The sequence below is a fragment of the Durio zibethinus genome, chromosome 18, assembly GCF_047325235.1.
Source record: "Durio zibethinus cultivar Kanyao isolate XHJ-2024 chromosome 18, ASM4732523v1, whole genome shotgun sequence".
Lineage (NCBI taxonomy): Eukaryota > Viridiplantae > Streptophyta > Magnoliopsida > Malvales > Malvaceae > Durio > Durio zibethinus.
The window spans coordinates 18,137,277-18,149,055 of NC_143179.1; the positions used below are offsets into that span (position 1 = coordinate 18,137,277).

The window sequence follows — 11,779 nt, forward strand, 5'->3', positions numbered from 1 at the left end:
CCAGTTAGAACAGGAAAATAATAACAAAGTAGCCATTAAATTATGGTAATTAATTTTCCTTCATTTTCGCATTTAAGTGGAAATAATATAGATTCGTGGCAAGAATAATTCACATTGAGAATACTGGAAACAAGATAGAAAATGAAACAAACACATTTATGCAAAAGATCTAATCGTAAATAATGGAGTGAGAAAAAGGACTTTTATGGACCAAATCCTACCTTTTCCAAATTCCTAATTATTATTCATAGCTTAATTACTTTTTTAATTTGGTTTTTATGTATTAAGATATATATTTTTTTATTTTCTTTCTCTTGAGTCTACGTCTCTTTCCTTCTCCATTCCTTTAATGGCGAGCGAAGGCAACTCATTTGAAATCAAACTATAGCTGCGGAAACAGAAGGAATTTTTTTACTCTTTCTTTCATTCTCAAAAGAGAAAAAAGCTATTCCTATTTACGGCGCAAATCCCGAGGGACTCATTGGACTCCTTTTCGTTCTTCTTCCTCTTCTTTTTGCTCAAGGTTCGTTAAAATTCCTTTTCGCCTCCGATCATTTCGTGGGAAAAAAACATTTTCTTTTTGTTTTTCTTTTCTTTTATTTTGGAAGTATGTTTGGAACCCTTTTCTTTTTGTTTACTGCCGATTAATGCTTTGTTGATTTGATTCGTTTTACGACGTTCTCATTCTAATTTTGCTTGATGTGCTTTGGTTTTTTTTTTTTTTTACTGAACTTTTTTTATTTGCTATTTTTAGATTGAATTGCTTGGAATTTTTTTATGTTTTATTAATGAAGCGTATTTAAATAAATGTTGAAGAGTGATGGATCTACTTTGCAATAAATAGTAAAATAATTCTCCATTTTTTTTTAATTTTTATGTGATCGGTGTTGTAGAATTTCAGTCAATGCCTAAAATTTAAATTTGATCACTTTTTCTTGGAACTGAAAAACTGTTAGTAAGGCAGGCAATTTTGAAAGTTTTAGTATCAATTTTATAACTTTAGATCTTAGAAAGCAGGTCAAATTCATGTGCACTCTTTAACTTTTTGTTTTTCTCAAACAATTTGTTGATACAGGTACAGCTACTGGTTTTTTGACACCAGAGCTTAATATTTACTCGCATGAAAATTGAGAAAGAAAGACTCTGCTTGATAAATTGGAGACTATAGTTAAAAATGTCATCAGTAAGCAAGGCTGATAGGAAGGCAACTCTAGACGTTGCTTCATGGTTTTTCAATGTTGTCACATCTGTGGGTATAATCATGGTTAATAAAGCCTTGATGGCAACTTATGGCTTCAGTTTTGGTATGTTTTGAATGAACATTTTATTTTACCTGCAAACTATAATAAGCTTTGTATTTGCATTACATATCTAATAGATCAATCACTTTATGTCATTGTGTTTCCATATAGCCTTGTTGTTCTATGGGTCTGACTTCATATGATCAACCTAAAAGGGAGAAACAGAGTAGCAAGACTAATAATTTATGAAGTATCATGCAGTCATGGTTTTCTGATTTGTTTAGGTTATGTTTGTTGATTAGAAACTGAAAAGCAAAGAGAAATCCAGAAATTTTATCGAGTAATGATGATCTTTCTATATTCTTTGATCCCTTTTATATCTTAAAAAATAAAAATTTTTGACAAGTCCAATCCTTTATTAAAGTAGGATTTTTCTGACCCGTAGCAGAAATTTTGATTTTCAGCTAATTGTTAGAAATCTCAAACCTTAAAAATAATCTATCTTAAGAGATTACCCCCTTAAACTAGAACAATATTTCTCATTTTCCATTTTTGGTTTAGATTTTGGATGGAAACAGCTCAAGGCCTGTTTAGTTTTGGAAAATTATCCTCATTTTCCATTTCGATTTTTACTTTATATTTGGAAGAAGATAAATAATTTGGATAGTATTTTTTTTTTTCAATTTTCCAAAAAACTAGAAGACAAAGAATCCAGAGATTTAGTTGTTTTCCTTTCTTTCATCGATTATATTTAGAGTAAAAGTGAAGATGAAAAATGGAAAATACTTTCCAAATCTAAGAAGACCTTAAAATTTAGGAAAGGCTGTCTAACTCTTACAGATGTGAACAGATAAGTGAACAATGTAAGAAGGTATAAGTCAAGCCATTCTACATAGGACAATACAATTTTTTTAGAGATATGGCATTATTGTTGAAAAGTTAAATGCTTTATATTGCTTAAGAAGCCTTTGGACATATCTAGGTGCTTGAAGTTATTTGATGAAGTTTTGCAGTTGCATTTTGTCATTGCAGATCTGTATATCTGGTGCTTTTTATCTCGTATGGAATCTAAGCATGTTATAAACAAATATTTTTAAAATACAGTGGGTACATATATGAAATTGATTGGAATATTCCAAAGTAGACTTTAGCATTGCCAATATGCAGAGGTATAATGCCTTTCTGATGGGAGGGCTCTTATGAAGGTTAAGAAGTGAACAGAACTTTTTAAAGTTGGATAAGCAAAGAAGTCATCTTTCATTAGCAATTTTTTCTTCTTCAGCTTACATATGAACAGTCCCCAAGGGGACATTGCAGCGGTTATAACTTGAGCCTTCATCTTGAAGATCTTGGTTCAAATCCTAGGATGGGCAGGGTGGGATTTGTAGGATGAGAGAGAGCTACCTCCCATTGTCTAGCTCAAATTCCTTAAATACCAAAAAAATCTTACCTATGAAAAGTACAACTTGCTTTGCCTATGTTAATTCTGATGAAGTAAGTCAAATGTCAACGAAATTTACCCAAGCATTTTCAGTAGCCCTGATGTTGTGTCCCATTTATTACTGTGCTGCAGCTACAACATTAACAGGTTTGCATTTTGCCACAACAACCTTGTTGACAGTTCTTCTTAGATGGCAGGGTTACATTCAGGACTCTTATCTACCATTACCCGATCTTCTCAAGTTTGTCTTGTTTGCAAACTTTTCTATTGTTGGAATGAATGTGAGTTTGATGTGGAATTCTGTGGGCTTCTATCAGGTCAGTTTCAGTGATTTAGATTATTGTTATCTTCTATGTTTGTTGTCTTGGAAATTATGTTACATTGTTTTCTTTAAAAATTATTCTCAGATTGCAAAGCTGAGCATGATTCCAGTATCTTGCTTTCTGGAAGTTGTTTTCGACAAGGTCCGCTACTCGAGGGATACGAAGCTTAGCATACTGGTAGTTCTCCTTGGAGTTGCTGTCTGTACTGTGACGGATGTGAGTGTCAATATCAAGGGTTTTCTAGCTGCTGTAATAGCAGTCTGGAGCACAGCCCTCCAACAGTATGTAAGTAAATCTGCAAGAGTATCCTGTATTTACCAAAGGTTCAATAAGTTGGAAGAAGAATTTGTATATTAATGTCAAATAATTTTGTGATTGCACAAGGTTCAGAATGCATTTGTCGTGGCTTGATCCATTCCCTAAATGAGACACCAGCGATGCCTAATCTTGTTCAGGGATTGATATTTTGAGTATTTATTTTTTCTTTTATTTATTTATTTATCTTTTTGCAGTATGTACACTTTCTTCAACGAAAGCATTCTTTAGGATCTTTTGACTTGTTGGGACATACCGCTCCAGTACAAGCTGCAAGCCTGCTGTTAGTTGGTCCTTTTGTGGACTACTGGTTAACAGAGAAAAAGGTTTATGCCTACAACTACACTGTGATATCAATGGTAAGGTTCTTATCAGAGTTGACCATAATCTAGTTGGTAATGATACTGCTCCATTTAACAGGCATGCATTCTCATGAAGTCATTGCAGTTAATTCAATTATTTAATCCATGCCATGTTTATGCTTCTAAATTAAGTTATATTGGTATATATATGGATAGATTTCCACCTGTAATGAGCATTCATTCTTTATCTGCAGCCTTTAAGTGTTCATAAAATGCTAAACATCCTTCATTGTCATTGCAATAGATGACAGTCCCTATTATTGCTGTTATTATCTTCATCAGCTTATTGAATTGGAAATTAAGAAATCTAGGTCTTTTGTTAAAGTTGGTGCCATTATATGTCTATAACATTTTATTTTTGTATTCAATTGTGCCACAACTAATTGGATCAAAAAGGAGGGCAAAATTATCTACCTGACAGACCCAGAAACAGGCCTGTGGTAGCCATAAATAATTTGAGAATGTCTTTGTGTTCATACTGAGGTTATTTCCATTCTTGCTTCTGGTTATAACAAGGATTCACAAATAGGAAAACATGGAAGATTTAAATATCTTACCTACTTCTGATCTTCAAGTGCGCATTGTCCTGTCTTTTCCCCTGTCCAAGCAAGAGCTGGAATACCTCTAGAGCAATGCCTACCTGCCTAGGATGGCTATTTCATTACTTTCGACCCATTTAGCTTATTAAAATTCCTGATATTAGACTGAAGAAGAAAAAGTGCCAATTTCATGGCATTGAAGCTTCCCTCATCAAACTACATGGATTCATGAAGTGCTTTTATAATGTTCTTGATGAAGCTTCATTTTTTGGTACACTTTTTTAAGTGCTTTATATATTGGTAGTATCCTCTCTCTCTCTCTCTCTCTCTCTCTCTCTCTCATGGATATCTATTTTGCTTTAAAAACCACCTGGGTGAAATGATCTCAACGAGAGAGTAATTTTATCTTCAATTTTAAAGTGTGGTTCTGCCAATTTTGATGTAGTTATCCATGATTTTTCCTTTAAAATTGAAGTCAACGATAGCTTAATCACATTTAGTTTCCTGTCTTCTCATTGGTTGGCAGAAATGATATGCAAAATTTGTTCATCCACAACATTTAATAAGTCAGCTATTTCAGAGTATATTTGGGTCTGCCTCCTGCAACTAGGATTGATTTTGTTATCAGCCTACCATCTTAATACATGCTTTAGTCTTAACTAGACGTTGGAACATGCTAATGAAGCATGTCAATCCTATACCATAAAACTTAAAATACAATATGCAACTAGACAGAGCTTAGAGAACCTTGAAAACAAGAACCTTATGTTGATTTTGACTATTTGCTGCTGTTTGCTTACATTTTTTAACCAGCTGGCTGCTTTTATCCTTTTCGTGGAATACATTAGATGTCATTCTTAGAATTTGAAAGAATTGAGTGAGATCATGCCTCTAATATATTATGCTTAAAATCAGGATTGTGAAAAAAAAAGGTAGTTGCAGGTCTTTGTCTGCTGGTACAAGTGAACAACATTACAGCTCAGACCTAGAATATCTACCCCAAGCCTCATTCCCTCACACGAGTCACATCCTTCTAGTCATCAGAGATTTTGTCCAATACTGTTTTTAAATTGTAGGACCATGGTTGTAAACACTACTTTCTGAAATGCATTTCGTTCACGTATGAATATTAATAGATTTTGCTTGCAGGTAATCATGACTACTGTAAATGATATGTGATGCTCTTTCCTTGCAGTTTTTCATAATCCTGTCGTGCACCATAGCAGTGGGGACCAACCTCAGCCAGTTCATCTGCATTGGCAGGTTTACGGCTGTATCATTCCAAGTGCTTGGCCATATGAAGACTATTCTTGTCCTGATTTTAGGGTTCATATTCTTTGGGAAAGAAGGTCTTAATCTCCATGTAATTCTGGGTATGATCATTGCAGTAGCTGGAATGATCTGGTATGGCAATGCCTCGTCCAAGCCAGGTGGAAAGGAGCGATGGATTTATTCAGCTCCAAGCAACAAATTACAAAAACAGGACGAGTTATCAGATTCCACTGAGACAGACGAGAGGGTCTAAAAATTCATTTACAGGTTTAACCAAGTAAAAAGAAATGATATATATATATATATATATAGAGAGAGAGAGAGAGAGAGAGAGAAACTAAGTCATTTTCTAGGAATCTATTTACACATAGAAGATCAAAGTTTCAAATTATTACTATTTTTCTCACAAATCATGGTTAATCATTTTTCTTTCTTGTCCTTTAATTTATTCCCTGTAAAACAGCATTTTCCCCCCACGAATAATATTTTCTAGTGTAATTTATTCCCTTGACTTTGAATCTATTTTCCCTTGTGTTGATAATTAAAACCAGGTTTAATTCCTTGTCCATTTGTCCAAATAATTCAGGTAGCCGCACGTTGGGGTTGATTGAGATACAACATCGGGTTCTCCTCTTGGCTTTCCATCAATAAATTGCTGTTGCATGTGAGACATGCAACATAAATTTGAGGCTATTTTCTAGTATTGGTATTTGGGCAAACAAATGAGAGTACTGTCCATGGATCAGAACACTTAAAACATTTTACTAAATGCTGATATTTGTTTGGTATGGTGAGGGAATTCCCTTTACAACAGGAGTTTTCTTGTATGCTCATTCATGGTGGTCCCGAAGCCACTGATTTTTGCCCATTAATGCTTGAAACAACTGGGGAATTTACTAGACCCTTTAATAACTGATAAACCTCTCTCATTAGGGATGCAGGGAATACTGCATTCATGGCAAAAAAAGGGTTAATTTTTGTGGTTAATACAGCCATTAATGGTGCTCGAAACCTGCTGCACAGGTGCACGTGGACGTTGATCAGGTTTCGAGCTGGTTGGTCCCTATTCTCAACTGGAAAAACCTCTTCATGCGTTTTAAACTCTCTTGCATTTATAGCATTTAGGCTTGAATATGCTTACCTTGGAGGTAACTTCAGGGAAATCAGGATTGACTTCATTGTTTATCGTGATCAATAATCGGCGGATCCATTTCATTTATTATAATATATAATATATAATATATATAAAAAGTTGTAAACAAAAATTTTAAAAATATATATTATTATATTATTTTAATTGTCCACGATAAATTTTCAATTCTTAAAAAAAAATCATAATGTATCATTATTAATATTATCAAATATATTATTTTCAATATATATAAGTATAATTAAACAATCATTCAACCAATAATCATTGCTAATACTATCAAATTTTCCTTCAAAATTTTTTGGTTTTTTAATTTTTGAAAAATTCATGAATATCCTACCGTAAGTCATGCATTCGCTACTGTTCATAGTCCAATATTAATATGAATGAAGATTCGTTATCATCGACTCCTCATTGTTGCTGTAGATGTATTGACATTGATATTAAAACCCTCGAATGAATTTAGGACTCGAAATAGTTGAAATTTGTTATAGAATATTGAAAACATTGTTCATGTGCGTTTGTTTGTAAGTGTTTAACGAAGAATTTTTCACGTAAAACTCACTGTTGGGTGTTGTACTGAGCATGTGATGAAAATAGACAAACCGAGGATTTTTCGCATAAACTTGCTGCATTGGAGTGGTTGATCTGTTCGAAGGTTGGCAACTCGGGCAAGCATCCTAGTCTAAATCGAACTGCCTTCTTACACTTCGAAAAGCATGCACTCCTGACTTATTCTACTTCGATGCATGCACTGATCCCATAATTTAGGCTTGGATTTGGCGGCCTTTCCCACCGTTATTTGACATCTTGAAAATGGCTGCTTAACCAAAAATAAACTTTTGCTCCTATATACACACGTGTCCCCTGAAAAGGAAAGTTACCAATAAATCATATCATTGGACTAAAGAGAAATGTTGAGCTTAGGATCAGAGGTAGCTTTTAGGTTACTTGTCCGGCCATCATGTTTGGCTTAACTGGCTTATCTAATAAAATAAAATAAGATGCTAAAGTTGTCCGATGCTCATGCATTGATGTCAAGAAATTCAAAGGAGGAATTGTAATGGCGTAATGCCGGGAAGTTAGTTCGAAAACTGCTGCATTTGGGTCCCTCCATTCCACCCTGTGGATAAAATAAGTCTTGCTATGGCCTAACATTTTTCAACAATAGATGGCTGGGAACAGCTGCAAGAAATTGTTTTGTTGGTGGAGTTAAATGTCGTTTAAATATATTATTATTATGACATTAATGTCAAGTTTGCCACTGCATTAACATTTAATATTAAATTTTATTATTATACTGTCAATTTTGTTAATTTTTAAACAAATAAGTAATAGAGTTAAATTATTTCATGAAATATTAGTGATAAATTTCGTTGAATTCAGTTATATTTTTTAAAAAAATTAACAAAATTTAATGAAATTAGATACAGTGACAAATTCAAAATTTACTCATAATAAAATAGAAATTGATCTTAATCCCTATTATAGATATATTAATTAAGGCTCGAATTACGTCTAAGATTCATTGTACATTCTCCAAAAAAGAAGAAAAGAAACAGAAAAATTAGCCTTGGCTTGCAACATCAATGTCCCTGTGTAGCACGTCTTTGTGTCGACTGTGTTGTGTCTTTAAGTGGTTATTCGCCTGAATATATGGTTTTGGTCTTAGATTTTATCTCATATAGAAGTGAAAGATATTTTTTGCACTGTATAATAACAAGAAATATTAGTACGTTGTCATAGTATTAAATTTTTTATTTTAATAATCAAAATTTAACATTTGATAATTTTAAATAAAAATATTATTGTCTAATCTGAGAATTTTATTTTATTAAAAAATAGTTTGTAAAATCATAATATTTGAATGAAAATAACAAAAAACTCTTAAATTTTATTACTTTATTTAAATAAATTTTTATACTTTTATTACATCCAAATAAATCATTAAATTTTGATTTCTAATTAAATAAATTTTTAATTTTTAATTTATATTAAAATAATCTTTTAATGTAAATTATTTTTCTTATAAAATAATGATTTATCTGAATACAAATAAAAAAAATAAGTTCAGTTTATTTGAAAAATAAATAGTTTGAAGATTTTATTTGTCATTACTAGGTTTAAAATCATGTTGGGCCTTTGAGATTTGTATAAGCCCAAAATGTGAAATCCAATTTTATTTCAAATATATGTCTTTTCGTTCTTTTTTATCCATCGATAGCAAAATAATTAAGGGGGGGCCCTCTCCTTTCATGTCATCATCTCTCTCGTGTGGCGTATTGATTTTCATTCTCATCTCTCCTTTTTTCTTCTCATACTTTCCATTTTGATAACAAAGAAAAAGACCAAAAAGAGCGTGAGACCCCCTCTTTATCCTATGCACCCTCTTTTCTTATCCTACGCACCCCGTACCAAAATTTTTTGCTATTATTTATAAACGTAACAAACCCAAAATAGTGGGCCCCCAATTATTGCGTGCGCTTGTTGGCGCACGTGTGTTGTTCCTTTCCTTTTCATTTGCTTGTTGGTTTTCAAGGGTCAATTCGCAAACTCCCATCCCACTTCTTTTCTTCTTGTGTTCTGCCCCCAACTCTCCACCCCTAAATTTTTTATAAAACAAAAATACAACTAAAGATTAAAAAAAAATATAGATTCATCCATTCATCAAAATGTTGTTAAACTATTTAAAATATTTTATTTTTATATTTTAATTTTTAATTATATTTTAAAATTAAATAAATAATATTCAAAAGTGAATTGAGCTTAGATGTGAAAATTTTAATTGAAAGTCCAGTTCAAGCCAGGCCAGATCCATGATCCAACCCATGAACAGATGTAATTGTAAGATTAAATAATCTATTTAATTGTAATTTTAAAAAAATTGAAGGACAGAGACAAGGAATGGGGAAAAATAAAAAGGAAAAATGAGAAACGGGGGAATTGTTTAGGAATGTAATATTAGAGGTTAGAGTAACAGTGACAGGCTGGCCAGCTCTTGTCGGTGACCAAATGGTTAAAGCGTTTGATGTTGCAACACCACACCTCCACGTGTGATTCTGGGACACTTAAGCATTCTGGACAATGCAACTTGTCGATTGCAGTTAAATTGGGTCCCATCTCCTGGCCACTTCCACGTCATCACCACATCTTTTCATCTCCTTCGTCAATCAAAGGGGAGACTCAACCTCTTTTCCCTCCGACTTCTTCAGAGACCCGTTTCTCTATTTTCAGTGCCCAAATTTATAGTACAAATTATTAAATTTTTTGGTTGAGGAGCCCTTCAAATTGTGGGACCCCACTTGTTCTGTGGTCCCAATTATTACCTAGAGAGAGATAGAGAGAGAAAGTGACGGTGACAGAATCACAATCCACCTCTCCCTGTAAGAATTTTCATTTTTCTCATGATTCATTTGCTACTCGCTTTTATTAACTTACACCTGTCAAAATATCTCATCATTGTCCGTAAAAAGTTGTAGGAAAATCCCTGACTGACGTGGCAACAAAAGAGAGCGAGTACTGAAAGTTTTCACAGACAAAAGCGTGTTGCATGACAGAGGATTTAAGGTAAAATACAGTGATGTTGTAAACAAAGTGATCCAAAAATAACCGTAAAAACTGATTATATGCCATTCTGTTTTTGGGAAGAAGAATCACTATTTTCCCTTTTTTTTTTTTATTCTATTTCCAGAGTTAAGACAATTTTTTTTAAAGCAAACATTAAAGGCTAATTTAACATGGTTATTGAAAAAAAGTATGTTTAAAAAGTGTAATTAAAAATTTTAAGGGTTTAATTTTATTGTAAAAATATTATAGTTAATTAAAATATTTTAAAAATACATAATTTAATAAAAATTAAAATGTAAGATAACATAATAATTTTTATTTTAAAAATATTTTTCATCATAAAATTATATTTTGAATAATTTTTTTTGGGTTGAAAAATCATATTTTTAAACTACAAAGCTATATTTTTTTTATTTAATATTGAAGTTGGATCAAAAAAAATTTTAAGGCAAAAATTGCTTTTAATAAAACAATACTAAACTATGCTTTAAACGATGGAAATTTTTGTTGATACTAAAATTCAAATTTTAAATTTATTAAGATATATTTTTTAAAGGAGATTATACCAATCAAGATAATTTTGCTCTTGCAAACTACTTAGTCTCTTTCTCTAAAAATAATAATGATACTCATTTTGTTTGAATATTTGATTGTCTTACTGCCCAATAATGATATTAAGATATAGATAATAATTTATCAAATTTGTTTTTATAAACACTAGTTAAAATTAGTTACATTATTATTTTACATTTACTTATTTTTTATCAATTATTTAAAAACTCCTTAGTTACAATTTTTTTTTTTATAAATATTACTTTAGCCAATACTTATAAGCACAGTTAATGATTTTTTTAATAAGTCTATGTAGAAAAATTATTAAATATATTATCAATGTAATTTTTTAATTTCATAAATAAAATTAATAAGATAATACATTATATATTTTAAAAATAAAAAATAAGATATATATTATTATATTAATTCTACTTATAAAATTAAAAAATTTATTCATAATACGTCAAATAATTTTCCCTTAAAAAATTTATATAATAGCAATGCATAATTATGTTTTAATTGCCTTAGGCAAATGGTCCCCATAGTGAGCAGTAGTAATTAAAAATAAGTTGCAAAAATTTTCGTCACCATTTTTTGACCTTAATCTAAACTTAAGCAGTAGTAATATAATATATAAAGCCAAGGTACTTGTATCACTTACCTGACTTTTCTTTTTTAATTTTTACGAGGAAATCATTTGATTGCATATGTTTTTAATTAAGTAATTGTACTAAGAGTCTATTTAGATATGCGATAAGATTAATTTTAATAAAATTAAAAATAATAATAAAAGTAAGATTGGTTATTATATTAATAAGATTAAAATTAATGAAAAAAATATATATTAAATAAGTGTAGCAATAAAGATGATTATGATTCGAATTGAATTTAGTTTAATTTTTTGGATAATACATAAAATTATAATTTTTTAAAATCCAATCTGAATCAGAACTGAACTTTCATATGATCGAACCAAATTTTATCAGTTTGGTTAAGTGATTTTTTAAAATTATT

General features: G+C 31.1%; 1 protein-coding gene across 3 annotated transcripts; it reads left to right on the plus strand.

The window, feature by feature from the left end:
* Positions 1-379: 379 nt before the first annotated feature.
* On the plus strand, positions 380-6,413 carry LOC111299812 (UDP-rhamnose/UDP-galactose transporter 4-like). Of its 3 annotated transcripts, none has more exons than XM_089747779.1 (7): positions 380-523; positions 1,076-1,304; positions 2,815-2,999; positions 3,090-3,290; positions 3,518-3,679; positions 5,417-5,760; positions 6,080-6,413. In XM_089747779.1, the coding sequence occupies exons 2-6, from the start codon at positions 1,175-1,177 to the stop codon at positions 5,744-5,746; spliced, it is 1,008 nt and encodes a 335-aa protein (XP_089603905.1). In that variant the 5' UTR covers positions 380-523; positions 1,076-1,174; the 3' UTR covers positions 5,747-5,760; positions 6,080-6,413. The 3 variants fall into 3 exon arrangements, with proteins under 3 accessions (XP_089603905.1, XP_089603906.1, XP_089603907.1); XM_089747781.1 differs by having other exon boundaries at positions 523-607; XM_089747780.1 differs by lacking the exon at positions 6,080-6,413 and having other exon boundaries at positions 384-523; positions 5,417-5,903.
* The last annotated feature ends 5,366 nt before the right edge of the window (positions 6,414-11,779 follow it).

Coding starts and splice junctions, on each gene's coding strand:
- LOC111299812 (XM_089747779.1), top strand. CDS start 1,175: ATGTCATCAGTAAGCAAGGCTGATAGGAAGGCAACTCTAGACGTTGCT. Junction 3,291..3,517: donor GCACAGCCCTCCAACAGTAT/GTAAGTAAATCT, acceptor ATCTTTTTGCAG/TATGTACACTTTCTTCAACG. Junction 3,680..5,416: donor ACTACACTGTGATATCAATG/GTAAGGTTCTTA, acceptor CTTTCCTTGCAG/TTTTTCATAATCCTGTCGTG.